The following is an 18,065-nucleotide window of genomic DNA, read 5'->3' as shown; positions in this document are numbered from 1 at the left end:
GATCCGCCCTCGGCACGGCGCGCCCCGCGCCCCCGCCCGGCCGCTGGGCTCCTCGCCCGCCGCGCTCGGCCGTCCGGGCGCCCAACAAAGAGCGCGCTGCGCCGGCGGCCGGCCGCCCGCGGTCGCCCTGAGGCCCCGGCGGCGCGCGGGCGGTGGAAGATGGACGGAAGGTCTGCCGCGGTGAGGCCCGGGGAGCGGCCGGGCGGGGGCGCGGGGCGCGCCGTGCCGAGGGCGGTTCGCTTGGCTCCGTCGCTCGTCTGTCCCCGGGTCCCTGGGCCCTCGCGGCCGTGCCTGCCTAGGCTCAGGCGGCTCTTCTCCTCGGCCCGTTCTCTCGTCGTGCCCGCGGGGCCCGCGGGGCGGCTTCCCCGGCGGCCGTCCGCCCTCGGTGCCCCGGAGCCGGGGGAGCGCCGGCGCCCGCTCTGCGCGCCGAGGGGAGGCGGCGTCGCGGCGGCCCCGCCGGCCACGCTCCCGCCGCCTCGTGTCAGGGCGGTCGCGGCCCCGTCGGGGAGACGCCGACTTGGCCGAGTGAGGGACAGACGAGGGGGCTTCTTCGGTCGCTTTTAAAGACGTTTCAGTCATTCCGTTTTACCTGCATTTAACTTTATCCGCTGTACTGGCAAGCGATGTTCTGAGATTTTTAAAAACAGGTTAACCCTTACGGAAGGCGGGTGTAGACTGCCGTCGGCGACCTGAAGAAGAGAGTTAGCTTTACCGCTCTCCTCGAGGTCGCAGGGTCCTAAACCCAAGCAGGCGGAGGATGTAATGGTCCTTAGGACTTCATTTCCCGGAGCCTGGTTTGCCCGACAGTGGGGTCCAGGATTTCCACCCCCAGTGGTTCCTGAGTGGGTCCAGGTGCTGTGTGGGGAAGAGGGAGATCCGGAAGGTAACTCTAGATGGGATTCTGGGAACAAATGCCTCATTTCATTAACTACGACTGAATACGTGCAAGGGTTTTCCAGGCCCAGTAGCGAGGAGTAGGACAGGATTTCTGCTGTCGGGAGCTTGCTTTCCGCCGGGAGAGCCTTCTGCAGGGCTCTACCCGGGAACCCCGGCGAAGGGGCGGCCCGGCCTAAGGGCTGGGAGGACCTTGCAGAGGAGCTGGGTGTGGAGCTGGACCTTGAAGGGGAGGGATTGGCGCGCTTTTTTGGGGAGCAAGGAAGCTGTTCCCTGCTGAAGGAAAGGAGATGCACTTTCTTCCAAGAAATACTTTACCCTCCTTTCTTAGAGTATTTACAAATCAGGAGATGTTCTTTTAAAAAGTCGTTAAATTCCTCTTTAGCACTTAAAAATGCAACATGCTCAACAGAAGCAGCAAAACAATGCAAGATAAATTAACACGTTCCCAACCCATCTTTAGTGGCTTGATGCATGTCCTTCTACAGATTTCTTATATCCATCCACAAATTATGCTAAAAATAAATGATTTTCTCTTGTTTGTCAGATATTTCATTAATATAAGCTTTTTGTACTGAAAGGAGCAGAGTAGTACCATGGAAAGCGCTTGGACTAGTAGGTAGAACATCTGGCTTGCAGCTTTTGTCACTGACTGGGTGAGTTTTTGCCACTGTCTTGGGCAAATCATTTAACCTGTGTAGCTAAAACTTCCTCCTCTGTAGGATGAGGGGATTGGATAGATGTTTTCTCAGAGCCTTCTGGCTCTAGCATTTTATAGTTTCTTGCGTACACATGTATATGCATTACTTAGTAATGTGCTCTTAGCTGCACATTCTGAATGTCTCGCAAGTTTGTATGTTCTGTGAACGGATCAGCACTCTTATCCTGGCCATTGAATGCGGGAGAATGATTAAAGCTGCAAAGCTAAAATAATCTTATTTTAAGGTGAAATTCCACAGTTGGATGTTATTTTTAAAGATACATGAACAAGAAGCTTGATTTGCAAATCTGAATGTGTGTTGGCTTTAAAAAAAGTTTTGTTGATACTGTTAACTTCATTTGTTACCAAAGAATAATACATATTATACTATGTGCATTGTACTTAAGAGGTTCAATTTTGCTTTTAATTAAAGTAAATACTAGCAATTAAAAAAATGGGATACCTTCAAAATCTTTATAGGTTATTAAGTCTTGGGAATTTGGAAATAAACATAAAATAAGACAGAAAATCAGCTCATTGAAAAAGGAAAATTTAGAGATACTTTCCATCAATGACTCTATTCACTTTCTAAAAGCTTGATATTTATATATTTGTTTGCTAACCCTGATGGAAAATATGCGAGTGGGATTTAGCCTGGTATTACATTAAAAAAAACATGTCCAAGGCATTACTACTTTTAGAGCTGATTTTTTTTTCCTTTAGATGTGTATGTGCTTTGGCCTCCAGACTGGCTTATTTGAGGTATACTTGAGGTAACGTTGTCATTTGGCAATTATGAAAAGAGCGTTTCTTTGGGCTTGGGTTGGATTAGGTGAATAATGGATGGTGATCCTTCCCAATTTTTAGAAGTGAATTCAGACATGACGGAGGTGTAAGCATTCTGTGAAAAATAACCCTGTGATCAGTAGGTGACCGGAGTCTGCTTAGCTAAAGATGTTGTGACTCAGGCTGACAGAAAACTGGGAGTCTCGTCTGACCTCGAATCTCTCCTGCTCAAGCGTTCTCAGCACGTCGGGGTTCTCCCCCCACAGTTGGGGCCAAGCACCGAGGTCCCTGGCTTCCCTTGCTGAGCGTGGAAGTGTTTTCCCCTTGAATGCTGCCTCTCAGGTCTTGCTGAGTTCTTTTACAGTTAACACCTGCCTAACCTTGTTTTAGGGGAGTACAGGATCCAGATGGAATTCTCTGAGCCTTTGTTCAGGGTGCCTGTGTCTGGACAGCTTGTGTTGTTTGTGATATTGTGTGCAGACTCAGAGATTTGCTGGAAAAAATTTTAGTGGTGGCATTATTTTTTGTTTGTCCCTTTGTACCTTTCCTGTCTTTCCAAGTTACAAAACCTTCCAAAGACATTTTTCACATGCTCCAGATTAAATAGTGTTAGCTGTAGTGACTGCGGTGGCAATGTTAACTTCTGTTGCAGTTTACAGTGGAGAAAAAGGATAATTTGCAGCATTTAGTTAACAAGTTATTCTGAAATACAAATTACCAAATTCCATGCCTCTTTAGAAAATAAGATATAGCTCAAAACATTAATAATGAACCTTTGCTTATGCTATCTTATTTCTGTAAAAATAGCACACGTTCCTGCAGTCCTTGTGCACCTCCCTGTGCGCAGAAGGTCAACAAACTGGAGCCCAGTTGGTGCCGAGTGGGCAGGGACTTTGTTTATACTCCAGGACGCAGAGGGGTGAAGCATTTTCTCTCTTGGGGGCATCTGTGGTGGGAGGGGTCGCCAGCCCTCTCTCCTCCCTTCCTATGAGAGCTGGGCCCCGACCAGGGCCCACCACTCGGTTCTCAGGGCTCGCTTGACTGCGAACAACCAGCTAGTTTGAAGCTCCCTTTTTTCTGGCCACAAATCAGTGAGATGTATCAGAATAATTTTTACATGTTGATGGATATTTTAAAAAGTTTATTGTTGGAGTTAGGGATTTCGGTTAAGTGGAAAAATGAATATTTTGACCTGAGCCTGTGGCTCTTTTCTTAGATAGTGTTTTCATGTGGGTTGTGTGAGAAGCAGCATTTTCCTTTAAGTTTCATCTTAAGTCCTCACTTTTTAGAAATGCTTATTTTTGCTGATGTGTTCAGGCATCATGCATTGTTAGAATCACAGCTAATATTTATTGAGATCTTACTGTGTGCTTTAACAGATTCTCTCCTCTAGTCCCCATGACAACCCATGAGGTCACTACTGTCATTAAGTCCAGTCTGAAGTCTGGAGAGGCTGAGTAGCAGGGAGTAAGTGACAGAGCTGAGATTTAAGCTCGGCAGCCCAGTGTTCCAACCCCTCTGCTGCTCTTCTGTCCTCAGAGTTAGCATTGGGCGTTGCAGAAACTGAGCTTCTTGGCTCTCATATTTAGACTCTTGAGAGGGTCTTGGAATCTGAAATTGGATGACTAATTCACCATCAACCATTATTTTATATATCCTTTGGGTTAAATAGTGGGGCCAGGATTGTTTGGCTCAAGAGATGGAAGTTGTGTGATTTTCTTTCAAAAACACATATAGTTCATGTGAGGGGATGCACTATAATTAGCGTTTGGGTGGTGAACATGATGTAATGTACACAGAATTCGAAATATGATGTACATCTGAAAAAAAAATAAAAATTAAAAAAAGAATGTGAAAAAAACCACATATAGTGTCTAAAGGGATCACTAAAGGGATTATGTAAGGAGCTTTGTATAGTTATAACTAAGTAGTTGGAATTTGAAGTAAAGCAGATTAACAATTTAAAATTGAAAGGCTCACCTATTTTAACTTCTGATTACATCACGTCATAGAAGTGATCTAGACTTCTACAACGGTGGGTGTTGACACAGAGTGCTGTTTCCTGGTTTTTTTCTTCCCACAAGCTGGGACTTAGATGGTTGAGAAAGGAGTCTGAAACAGTAAGGAGGAAGATGGGGAATGAGTGCAGGGCATTAACAAGATCAAGCAGCAGCTGGCCCCCGTTTCTCTTGCCTTCTGTTTCCGGACTAAGAAAAGTGAATTATAGGAATGGAGCAGCTTGGGTCTTCCTATGGCTATTTGATCTGCGGACAAGGGAAGTAGAAAAATTTAAATAGAAGCAGCTGTAGCTTCTTTTGTTTGGCCTTTAGGAAATTGTTGCTTAAGGGTCAGTGGAACTGCTTTCTCTGTGTATGAAAAGTTGCCTGCTTTTTTGAATTTCAATTTTCAACAACTCTTGCTTTCCAAGAAGTTGTTTGATAGGCACAGTATAGATTGAGTCAGAGGACACTGAGGGAAGGGGAAATCTGTGTGTAAGAGTGAATAGCACAGACAGTGCAGTTAGATGATTGCTGCCTTTGTGATTGTATTATTTTCTAGCAAAGTTATACTGGGAAAATGCTGAGAAATGACAGCAGACTGTGTGATCTTCCGGAGTATCTCCCCTCACCTTCCCTTCATGTCTCTAAAAGCTACAAGTAGAGAGTGTTTGAAGAAGCAGGGTGTTTCCTTGCGTCTGAAAGTTTTTGTTTGAATATCAAAGTTTCCTTTGGGCATAGGTTTGTGTTTTTCACCTTCATTTCTAGTGGCTCCGAAGGGTCCAGGAGCTTCCCAGCCCACCTGCAGATGCTCATTTCTTCCTGTAAGATCTCCTGTGTACAAAAAGAATCCCATTGCTTTCTGTGAAGAAGGAAATCAGGGAAGAAACTGAAGTACAGACATTAATATGCTGTTCATTCATTCATTCATTCATTGAGCACATATTAAATACTTACTATGTGCCAAGCTCTATGTTAGCCTCCAAGAAACCTTGTCCACTGACCACCAAGAAAACCCGCGAAGAACATTCTGAGGCACTTGGGTCATGCTTCTGAGAGTCAAACCTCACAATCTATACATACTGAAAGTACTATACCTAAGCACTCTGAAAGTACAAGCTTTCGTAGAACCAAGGAAGTCATTCTCTTAAGTCAGTATCATTCACTAGAACCTTCTGCTGTGATGGAAATATTCTGTATCCTTGCTGTCCAATAGGGTAGTCAGTAGCCACGTGTAACTACAAGAGCACTTGAAATGTGGTTAGTGAAATTTAGGAACTGAATTTAAAATTTTACTTAATTTTGATGAACTTAAACAGCCTCATGTGGCTAGTGGTAAAAATATCAGACAGCACACCTCTGGAGAAAAAATGCTTTAATAGATGGCATTGGCTGTCCTGAGCAGTCATTTCCCTCTTGACCATCTGGTTGCTTGTGGCGTGTTGACTGACTTGCCTTTGTCAAGTTTCGAGTTTTGCACATATTTATCCCATCATGTCTAGTAAGTATAAAAGCAGCAAGAGTGTATGGAGGCATGGGATTTTAATGGAAATGAAAGTGGAGATAAAATCATTGAAAGTGAATCAAAGAAAGAAGAAAAATGTATTTGCTGGTAGGAACTATTCTGAAAAGGAATGAATTGCATAACAGCGTGCAGGTGACAATACTTAGCCAAATGGAGGAAAAGATTTTGATAAAATGGAAAAACTTGAGTGTCTGGCTGAGAGTCCACTATTAATTCAAGGGATGGCTGTGAGTTGTTTGAGAACTTACAGAGATGGTGAGAACACTGCAGTTGCCCTTTTTTGCAAGCTATGGATAGTTCTGAAGCTTCAAGACCCCTGTGAATCTGCATAGCATCACCGTGAGTATCCGGGTGGGTAGGGCAGGATATCTAAGTGGCTAAGGTCTTTCCTGGGACCCCTGCAAAGCTGTCTTGGAGGCCCAATAGATTTTCAGTGTAGATGAAGCTGATGAGGAAAGATGCCTTAATAGCAGAAATATTGGCAAGGAGTGTGCCTGGTTTTAAAACTACATGTTAGGAGAGGTGCTTCTGCACTACGGTTAGAGAGAGAGAGAATACACTAAGATTGTGGAATGGAGAAAAAAATGTTATTCCTTATCCCCAAATACTTTTGCAGTGATGAGTCTGGGGGTAGATGGCCACATTTGCAGGCTCCAGGGTTTCTCCAGGGTCAGGCCTGTAGGAATAGCCTTCAGTCTAGCCTGTGTGAAATCATGAGAGAATTCTCATGGTCAGGACTCTGTTGGAATACATTTCAGTTTTGAGTTTTGTAACTTGTGGTGAAAACACATTGATATCAAGGCATACTAATGCAAAAATGTGGTGATAGGAAGAGGGGAAAGAATAACAAGTATTCTGTATTTATTGTGTGCCAGGCACTATGTGAAGCTGTGTGTGTGTATGTGTGTACATGAATTTACATATTCTTATGTGTTGTTTACAATACTGTAGGTTAGGTGGTATGCCCATTTTCAGAGGATGAAATTGAGGCTCTCGGAGGTTAAGTGGGATTCTCTTTTAAAACAACTTTATTGAGATAAAATTCACATACCACACAACTCATCCATTTGAAGTGTACATTCAGTGATTTTTAGTATGTCCGCAGAGTTGTGCGTTCATCATCCCAGTCAACTTTAGAGCATATTCGTCACCCCAAAACAAACATTGGCTGTTGCCCCTTAATCCCACTACTGCCATATCCCCTGACCCATGCAACCACTAATCTACGTTCTGTCTCTATGGATTTGCCTATTCTGCATGTATCAAATAAATAGAATCATATTGTGGCCTTTTGCGACTGACTTCTTTCATTTAACGTAGTGTTTTCACTGCCCATCCATGTTGTGGCATACATTAGTACTTCATTCCTTTTTATTGCTGAATAATGTTCAATTGAATAGGCCACATTTTATTTTTTCATTCATTAGATGATGGGTTTCCATGTTTTGGCTTTTGGGAATAATGTTGCTATGAACAGTCATGTACAAGTTTTTGTGGGGAAATATGTTTTCATTTCTCTTGAGTGTACCTAGGAGTGGAATTGCTGGGTCATATTGTAACTCTATGTTTAAAGATTGGAGGAATTGCCAGATTGTTTCACAGGGGCTGCACTATTTTACATTCCTACAGCAGTGTATGAGAATCGCCATTTCTCCACATCCTCATCAACAAAGACTTTTTATTTTTTATCTTTTTAATTTTAGCCATCTTAGTGGGTGCAAAGTGCTATTTCATTTCCCAGATGATATTGAGCGTCTTTTCATATACTTATTGGCCATTCGTATATCTTCTTTGGAGAAATGTCTATTCAGATCCTTTGTCCTTTTTTCTGTTGGGTTGTCTTTTTATTATTGAATTGTAAAAGTTCTTTATATATTTTGGATATAAGTCTTTTATCAGATACATGCTTTGTAAATATTTTCTCCCGTTCTGTGGGTTGTCTTTTCCCTTTCTTGTTCTTGTCCTTTGAAGTAAGTTAGATTCTCTATCTTAAGCATATCATGAGAGGGCTTAGCATACCCTTAGGCACTCACATGTTTGCTGAAGTCAGTCAACAAAATGATTTGTAAAATGATTCGTGTAATGCATATCATTCTTTTTGATTCTAGTTGGAAAGAAGGATGGATTTAACCTTTGCTTAAGCCACTTGGGAGGATTGCAAAGCTCTGAGGATTTGAGACCTTCATGTATATTGAAAGGAAACTTTGGAAATCCTTTCTCTGGAGACTTTTGTGTATAGAAAATAGTGCTTTTGTCCTGGGTTAGACAGAGAACTGCTCAAAAGGAAAAGGACACCCTACCTAGAAGACCCCTCTTGATCTTTTTAGGTCCTGTAATTTGATGATTGAAATGGTGTTTCCCAAACTTGTCTATCACAAGAATTACCTGGTTTAGATTTCTAGGGCTACCTGAAGATTCTGGTTCAGTAGTTCTGAAGTGGCGCTTTTCATAATCACCCCACATGATTAAGATCAGGAATGCTTGAGAAACTCTGATCTAAACTGGTGATAATAATGACCTTTTAGTTGCCCTTAGAACTTAATTAGTGGGTGTGGTCTCCAGGTGACAAACATCCCTCACTGAGGGTGAGGACAAAGAGCTGATCCAGCCAGTCTGGCTTCTTTGCTCACTGCAGCTACTGATCTGGATCCAGCACAACCCAGACTCCCTTCGGCTCCCCTTTTATAGGAGAGATGGTTCCACTATAAAGGTTCAAACTAGGTTCACAAACATTTTCAAGTCATAGGGTTGCTACCACCCTCTGGAGAGTATTCACTCCTCCGCTTTTCCTCCCCTTTAAGATGTGTTCGTATTTTCGTACCATTGCTGATCCCTGGAGGCCTCCCGTAGCCAGACGGGTCTCCATGAAATCCAGCAGTGAGGAGAAGGCGTGGGAAGAGAAACAGATTCCATTTTACAGAATCTTTACACTTTGATTATGTTAGGTGCTTGGTCAGGGTCTCCTAAAGGATTTGATGAAGGTGAGATTGGGCCAGCTCCATTTAATGGAGGATGGGGAGACCCATTTGCCTATCCTTCTCTTAAAGGATATTCTGTGTCACCAGGCAACAGTGCAATGTAGTGGTTAGAGTGTGGCCTTGAATCTGACAGTCTGATTTGTATCCTGCCTCTGCCACCTTCTAGCTGTGTCACCTTGGGTAAGTTATTTTAACCTCTCTTCCTCACTGCCTTGTTACTGCATGGAATACCTCACTAATGCTTACTGGTTGGGAAGGGCTTAGAACAGTGCCTACAGTAAAGAGGCAGTAAAACAGTGAGTGGACAGTAAATGTGACCTGAGTGGCAGGTTATACTTACCTGAGTGGGAGGCAGAATTGTTTCCATTCTTAAAAGTCACACACCTATTAAATAGCAAAACTGGCCTTTCTTGTACCTATATTGTGATTGCCTGTAGGCATGCAGTGTGGAAGCCAAGAGGAAAATTCTAGTACTTTGTGTGGTACTTTGGCACATAGTAGTCACTCAGTAAATGTTTGTTCAATGAATGAGTTAAATATCACAGGCTGTTTAATAGCTCAGCTCAGGAACCCTTCCAAGAATGTATGGACAGAGTAGGTGCTCTGACAGTTAGCTTGGGCTTATAGTGGAGCAGGATTTCCAGAATTAGCAGGATTTCTGGCCTAATCGCTCTTGCTGTTGCCTTCACTGTGGGGTCTTGTTGCAACTCCCTTTTGGGGAAGCGGAATTTCCCCCACTTTGCAGAGAGCAGTTATGGGCTGCTTTTAGAGCTCCAGGTGTGTAACTTTCATTACAGCTTTCTTGCAAATTGACAACCTAGGGCACAAAAGGTAAGACTAACGTGTTACTATGAATTTCCTCACACAGGTCTTTTCCTTCTAGCACAGGCATCTGATAGAAGTAGGTAAAGGTGTGGACTGTGTTTGCCTGGAGTGGTTTAATGGTTTCAGAGACATGTTTCATTCATTCTTTTGACTATTGTATTTTTTCATTCTCTATTCATTTCCTCCTACCTTCCTTCTGTGACTTGTATGTCAGCTGGTTTGTCTGTTTTGTTGATGGGTTCCGTTTGGGGGAAAAATCTAATAAAACAGCATAATGTTCTAAAACTGGAGCTTAAGTAAAGATATATTTACTTAAAAATTATATCTTTTTATTTGTAAATAAAAATATTTATGTATTTAAAAGAACTTGATAGGCTCAAAGTAATTAAAGCCAAAATTTTAGAAGCACTACTAAAATAACTATATCTGTGGTTATTTAGTCAATGAGAAAATGGTAATTTCTTGGTGTCTATAGGTATATTTGCATCATGAATCTTCATATTCAACAAATATTTTATAAATTTTGCATCTATTTAGTAAAAACAGTTAAAAAATAAACTGTTATTGGTAGAATTCTCTTATGGTCATTAATGTCCTGTTTCTAAAGCATTCCATTTAGCTTTTATATTGTAGTCATACATATGTATGGTATAAAACATATAAACAACTCTTTCATATTTTACCCACACATATGTAATTGTTTTACATAATATTTAATTAAATTATACAATTTCAGTATCAAGCACAACTGGCACAAATCAGTTTGGGAGCAAACACATTTGATTCTTGGTAGCCATCAGTGCAATGACAGGAGCAGAATTTCACAAGTTTGCCGCAGACTTGATTACTAGCTATGAGCGCTGTGGGTATCAGCTAGTATGTTTTACACGGTGACTGTTCATCCAGGAGTTGGCTGACTGGAGGTTGGTTAAGAGATTTTGCTGTATGCATAACTTCAGAAACAAAAGCAAACCTAATTGTAGTATGTGAGAATTAATATTAAAAGGTAGAGAAATTAGGACACTCTTTCCATTTTGTTTTAGAGTCACTTTTGGCTTTCATCTGCCTCAGATCACTGCCATTTGTAGACAGAGTTATTTTACTCCTGAATAATTGGTTTCTGCATCTAAATGTTTTTTGAGGAGTGATGTCGGCATCATGGTGGAGTGAGTTGTTCCCTTTGTCTCTCCCCTCTAAGTTATAACTAAATGGACAGTCATTAATCAGCAGAGGATTCCCTACACGGCTTGACAGGATGTCGGAGAGATCCATGCAGTTGTGCATCTTGAGATGGGTGGACTGGATCCCTGGGAGGCAGTGGAACTAGGTGAGCGTACCCCTCACCCCCAACCCCTTGGTTGCAGATCCTCACACAGCAGCTGGCCTGGCGTGACTGTAAGAGGAGGTGGGGGTAGCCTGGCCCGTGTGAACCTTTGTGAGGTAGCCTTGCCTGTAGGAATGCCCACCATGTCACAGTGGCCCTGCTCATGGGAATGCTGCCCACCAAGTGGTGGCAACTCAGGCCTTGCAAAGGTGCCCACACACCAAGTGCAGTGCAGGTGAGAAGGTGCCCCAGTGGCTCAGAAGTCACCCTGCCTGGCAATCACAGCAGCCCACAGGACCCACCAAGTGGAGGCTCAGCCACCATGTAGGAGCCCCTCCTGCCTAGTGCAGCAGCTCAACTAGTCCCCTGTTGAGGGCAGTGGCCCTGCCTGTGTGAGAGCAACCTGCCCCCCTGAGCCCCACCTATGGTGCATGACCCACCACCCAGCACAGAGGCCCCACTCTTGTGAGCACAACCTGCAGAGTGGCTGTGACCAGACCATTCAAACGTAAAGCAACCCTACCAGCACAACTTCCAGCAGATAGGGCAGTATCAGAAAGCACAGCTCCTGTCGTCCCCCCAGCAACCAGTCCTCGTGTAACAGAAATTTACAATATAAATGACAGAGAATTCAAAATACTTGTCATAAACTCAGCAAGTTACAAGAAAACTCCAAAAGACAGTTCAATGACCTCAGGAATAAAATTAATGAGCAGAAGTACTTCACCAAAGATATTGAAATGCTGAAAAAAAAAACAAGCAGAAATACTGGATGTGAAGAACACAATGAGATAAAAAATAATCTAGAAACCATAAAAAGTAGAGCTGACATTATGGAGGATAGAATTAGTGATTTAGAGGATAGAAATATAGAAATGCTTCAGGTGGAGGAGGAAAGAGAACTAAGATTTAAGAAAAAATGAAGAAATTCTTTGAGAAACATCCAACTCAATTAGGCCAAGCAACATAACGATTATAGGTACTCCAGAGGGAGAGGAGGGGGAAAAAGGAGCAGAGAGCTTGTTCAAAGAAATATTAGCTGAGAACTTCCCAAACCTGGGGAAGGATATATGGACTGGGCTTATAAGAACATGAAACCAATAGAACTCCTAATTACATCAATACAAAAAGACTTTCTCCAAGGCATATAATATTAAAACTGGCAAAAGTCAATGACAAAGAAAAATTATTAAGGGCAGCAAGGCAGAAGAAAATAACCTATAACGGAACCCCTATCAGGCTTTCAGCAGTTTTCTCAGCAGAAACTTTACAGTCCAAGAGAGAATGGAATGATATGTTCAAAATACTGGACGACAGAAACTTCCAGGCCAGAGTACTCTATCCAGTGAAAGTATCCTTCAGATATGATGGAGAAATAAAAGCTTCACCAGATAAACAAAAGCTGAGGGAGTTTATCACCACTAGGCCTGCCTTACAAGAAATATTGAAAGGAACCCTCCCATCTGAAACTAGAAAGCAAATGTTTACAAAACCTTGAGCAAGGAGATAGATAGAATCAGAAAATTGCAGTCCTATCTTAGAATAGGTTATTAAACACTTAATCATAACATAAAACATAAAGGGAAGGAAAGCATCAAAAGAAACTGTAAACACTTCAATTTAGTCACAAACTCACAACACAAAAAAGAACAATTTATGACAACAATAGCTCAAAAGAGGAAGAGGAGAGGGATGGAACGTGGGAGATAAGAGGCTATCAGAAAATGGAGTATCTCATCTATGAGATCTTTTATACAACCCTCACGGTAAACAGTAAACAAAAAGAGCAGAGTCACAAATCATAAATAAAGAGAAAACTGACAAAACCACCACAGAAAACCACCAAACTGAAATGGCAGTCAGAAATACAGGGAAAGAGAAACAAGGGAAATATAGAACAACCGGAAAATGAGATAAAATCGCAGTATTAAGCCCTCATATATCAACAATCACTCTAAATGTAAATAGATTGAATTCTCCAATCAAAAGACACAGAGTCGCTGGGTGGATTAAAAAACAAGACCCAACAATATGCTGCCTCCAGGAAACACGTCTCAGTTATAAAGACAAACACAGGCTCAGAGTGAAGGGATGGAAGATGATACTCCAAGCTAATGGCAAACAAAAAAAGCAAGTGTTGCCATACTTATATCACACAAAGTAGACTTCAAAATAAAAAGACAATGAGAGACAAAGAGGGGCAATATATAATGATCAAAGGGACATTCCACCAAGAGGACATAACACTTATAAATATATATGTACCTAACCCAGGAGCACCAAAGTATATAAAGCAACTACTAACAGACCTAAAGGGAGAAATTGACAGCAACGCAATAATAGTAGAGGACTTCAACACCCTACTTACATCAATGGATAGATTGTCCAGACAGAAAGTCAACAAGGAAAGAGTGGCCTTAAATGAAACACTATACCAGATGGACTTACTAGACATGTATATAGAATATTGTATCCAAATACAGCAGAATACACGTTCTCAAGTGCACATGGAACATTCTCAAAAGATAGACCATATGTTGGGAAACAAGGCAAGCCTCAATAAATTTAAGAAGAGTGAAATCTATCAAGCATTTTTTTCTGACCACAATGCTATGAAAATAGAAGTCAACTACAAGGAAAAAGCTGGGAAAATCACAAATATGTGGAGACTAAACAACATGCTATTGAACAACCAATGGATCAATGAAGAAATCAAAGAAGAAACCAAAAAATACCTGGAGACAAATGAAAATGAAAACAACTCATCAGCTCTTATGAGATACAGCAGAAGTGGTACTAAGAGGGAAATTTATAGTAATACAGGCCTACCTCAACAAACAAGAAAAATATCAAATAATTAATCTTAAACTAACAGAAATAGAAAAAGAAGGACCAACAAAGCCCAAAAAGTCAGCAGAAGAAGGGAAGTAATAAAAAGTAGAGCAGAAATAAATGAAATAGAAACTAAAAAGACGATATAAAGGATCAAAGAAACTAAGTTGGTTCTTAGGGAAGATAAACAAAATTGACAAACCCTTAGCCAGACTCACTAAGAAAAGAAGAGAGAAGGTGCAAATAAATAAAATTAGAAATTAAAAAGGAGAAATTAACACAGATACCACAGAAACACAAAGGATTATAAGAGAATCCTATGAAAAACTATATGTCAACAAATTGGGTAACTTGGAATGGATAAATTCTTAGACTCATACAACTTCCCAAAACTTAATGAAGAAGAAATAGAGAATCTGAACAGACCAATTACAGGTAAAGAGGTACAAATAGCAGTCAACAACCTCCCAAAAAGCAAAAGACCGGGACCAGGTGGCTTCTTTGGAAAATTCTACCAACATTCAAAGAAGAGTTAATACCTGTCCTTCCCAAACTATTCTGAAAAACTGAAGAAGATGGAATGCTTCATAACTCATTCTATGAGGCCAACATTACCCTGAGAGCAAAACCAGAAAAGGAGAACACAAAGAAGGAATACTACAGGCCAAATATTGCTGATGAACATAGACGCAAAGATCCTCAACAAAATATTGACAAGTTAAATATAGCAATACATTAAAAAGATCATATACCATGACCAAGTAGGATTTATACCAGGGACGCAAGTATGGTTCCACATCCTCAAATCAATCAATATGATATACCAGATTAATAAAATGGGGAATAAAAACCACATGATCATCTCAGTAGATGCAGAGAAAGCATTTGACAAGATCCAGCATCCATTTATAATAAAAACCGTCAATAAAACAGGCATAGAAAGAAAGTACGTCAGAACAATAAATGCCATATACAACAGACCCACAGCCAGAATCACACTTAAAGGTGAAAAACTGAAAGCCATCCTTCTGAGAACAGGAACAAGACAAGGGTTCCCCCTCTTGCTGCTCCTCTTCAACATAGTACTAGAGGTTTTGGCCAGAGTAGTTAGGCAAGAAACAGAAATAAAAGATATCCAAATTGGAAAGGAAACAGTAAAACTCTCTCTCTTTGTGGATGATGATTCCATATATAGAAAACCCAAAAGAACCCACCAGAAAACTGTTAGAAATAGTCAACAATTACAGCAAAGTTGCAGGGTACAAAATCAACCTACAAAATCAGTTGCATTTCTTTTTTTTTGTTGTTTATTTGTTTATTTTAGGATGTACATCATAATATATTTTGAATTCTGTGTAGACTACATCATGTTCACCACCCGAAAACTACTTATAGTCCATCCCCTCACATGTGAGCTTAATCACCCCTTTTGCCCTCCCTTCTCCCCCTCCCCTATGGTAACCACCAATCCAGTCTCCAATGCTATGTGTTTGTTTGTCATTGTTTTTATCTTCTATTTATGTGTGAGATCATATGGTATTTGAATTTCTCCCTCTGACTTATTTCACTAAGCATAATACCCTCAAGGTCCATCCATGTTTTCACGAATGGCTGGATTTCATCACTTCTTATGGCTGAGTAGCAGTCCATCGTGTATAAATACCACATCTTCTTTATCCATTTGTCCCTTGGTGGGTACCTAGGTTGCTTCCAATCTTGGCTATTGTGTATAATGCTGCAATGAACATAGGGTGCAAGTATCTTTATGCATTTGTGTTTTCAAGTTCTTTAGATAAATATCCAGCAGTGGGATAGCTAGATCATATGGGAGATCTATCCTTAATTTTCTGAGGATACTCCATACTGCTTTCCATCGTGGTTGCACCAGTTTGCACTCCCACCAGCAGTGTACGAGAGTTCCCTTCTCTCCACATCCTCTCCAACATTTGTTGTTTCCTGTCTTGTTAATTAAAGCCATTCTGACCAGAGTGAGGTGATACCTCATTGTAGTTTTGATTTGCATTTCGCTGATAGCTACTGATGTTGAGCATCTTTTCATATGCCTGTTGGCCATCCCTATATCTTCTTTGGAGAAATCTCTGTTCAGATCTTTTGTCCATTTTCTAATTGGATTGTTGGTTTTTTTGTTGTTGAGCTGTATGAGTTCTTTGTATATTTTGGATATTAACCCCTTATCTGATATATGGTTTGCAAATATCATCTCCCAATTGTTAGGTTGTCTTTTCATTTTGGTGATGGTTTCCTTTGCTGTGCAGGAGCTTTTTAGTTTGATATAATCCCATTTGTTCATTTTTTCTTTTGTTTCCCTTGCCCAGTCAGACATGGGACTTGAAAATATGCTGCTCAGACCGATGTCAAAGAGCGTACTGCCTATGTTTTCTTATAGAAGTTTCATGGTTTTGGGTCTTACATTCAAGTCTTTAATCCATTTTGAGTTGATTTTTGCACATGGTGTAAGGTAATGGTCTACTTTCTTTCTTTTGCTTGTGGCTGTCCAGTTTTCCCAATGCCATTTATTGAAGAGACTCTCCTTTCTCCATCGTATGCTGTTGGCTCCATTTTCGAATATTAGCTATCCATAAATGTGTGGGTTTACTTCTGGGCTCTCAATTGTGTTCCGTTGATCTGTGTGTCTGTTTTTGTGCCAGTACCATGCTGTTTGGTTACTATGGCTTTGTAGTATATTTTGTAATCAGGGAGTGTGATACCTCCAGCTTTGTTCTTTTTTCTCAGGAATCCTTTGGCTATTCGGGGTCTTTTGTTGTTCCATATAAATTTTAGGATTCTTTGTTCTATTTCTGTGAAAAATGTTGTTGGAACTTTGATAGGGATTGCATTGAATCTATAGGTTGCTTTAGGAAGTATGGACATTTTAACGATGCTAATTCTTCCAATCCAAGAGCACAGAATATCTTTCCATTTCTTTGTGTCTTTGATTTCCTTCAGTAATGTTTTATAGTTTTTGGTGTACAGATCTTTCACCTCTTTGGTTAAGTTTATTCCTAGGTATTTTATTCTTTTTGTTGCAATTGTACATGGGACTGTATTCTTAATTTCTCTTTCTGCTACTTTGTTGTTAGTGTATAGAAATGCAACCAATTTTTGTACATTGATTTTGTATCCCACGACTTGACTGTATTCCTTTACTGTTTCTAAAAGTTTTTTAGTGGAAGCTTTAGGGTTTTCTAGATATAAAATCATGTCGTCTGCAAAGAATGACAGTTTCACTTCTTCTTTTCCAATGTGGATCCCTTTTATTTCTTTTTCTTGCTTGATTGCTCTGGCTAGGACTTCCAATACTGTGTTAAATAAGAGTGGTGACAGTGGGCATCCTTGTCTGGTTCCTATTCTTAGTGAGATAGCTTTCAGTTTTTCTCCATTGAGAATGATATTTGCTGTGGGTTTGTCATATATGGCCTTTATTATGTTGAGGTATTTTCCTTCTATACCCATTTTATTTAGAGTTTTTATCATAAATGGATGCTGTATCTTGTCAAATGCTTTCTCTGCATCTATTGAGATGATCATGTGATTTTTATTCTTCATTTTGTTAATGTGGTGTATCACGTTGATAGATTTGCAGATGTTGGACCATCCCTGCATCCCTGGAATAACACCCACTTGATCATGATGTGTGATCTTTTTAATGTATTGTTGTATTAGATTTGCTAGTATTTTGTTGTGGATTTTTGCATTGATGTTCATCAGTGATATTGGCCTGTAATTTTCTTTTTTTGTGTTGTCCTTGTCTGGTTTTGGTATCAGGATAATGTTTGCTTCATAGAAGGAGTTAGGAAGCCTCCCCTCCTCTTCAGTGTTTAGGAAAAGTTTGAGAAGGATAGGTATTTAGGTATTAAGTCTTCTTTGAATGTTTGGTAGAATTCACCAGGGAAGCCATCTGGTCCTGGACTTTTATTTTTTGGGAGGTTTTTGATTGCTGTTTTCGATCTCCTTACTGGTGATCGGTCTATTCAAATTTCCTACTTCTTCTTGGTCCAGTTTTGGAAGGTTGTGTGTTTCTAGGAATTTATCCATTTTTGCTAGATTATCCAATTTGTTGGTATATAGCTTTTCATAGTATTCTCTTATTACCTGTTTTATTTCTGAGGTGTCCATTGTAATCTCTCCTCTTTCATTTCTGATTTTATTTACTTGAGCCTTGTCTCTTTTTTTCTTGGTGAGT

At 40.7% G+C, this 18,065-nt stretch overlaps 1 protein-coding gene across 4 annotated transcripts in view; it reads left to right on the top strand.

The window, feature by feature from the left end:
• Positions 1 to 18,065, top strand: part of PSD3 (pleckstrin and Sec7 domain containing 3) — a 643,022-nt gene that overhangs the window by 183,672 nt on the left and 441,285 nt on the right. Inside the window, exon 1 of one of the 4 annotated variants that reach the window (XM_046648393.1) lies at positions 34 to 180. The exons of 1 other annotated variant lie outside the window; for it this stretch is intronic. In XM_046648393.1, the coding sequence (XP_046504349.1) occupies positions 160 to 180 (21 nt within the window). In that variant the 5' untranslated portion in view covers positions 34 to 159. Of the gene's footprint in view, positions 1 to 33; positions 181 to 18,065 lie in introns of those variants that run through there. 2 more of the 4 variants (XM_046648398.1, XM_046648395.1) reach the window with 2 other exon arrangements.

The sequence above is a fragment of the Equus quagga genome, chromosome 22, assembly GCF_021613505.1.
Source record: "Equus quagga isolate Etosha38 chromosome 22, UCLA_HA_Equagga_1.0, whole genome shotgun sequence".
Classification (NCBI taxonomy): domain Eukaryota; kingdom Metazoa; phylum Chordata; class Mammalia; order Perissodactyla; family Equidae; genus Equus; species Equus quagga.
This window is presented reverse-complemented; position numbering and strand designations above follow the sequence as displayed.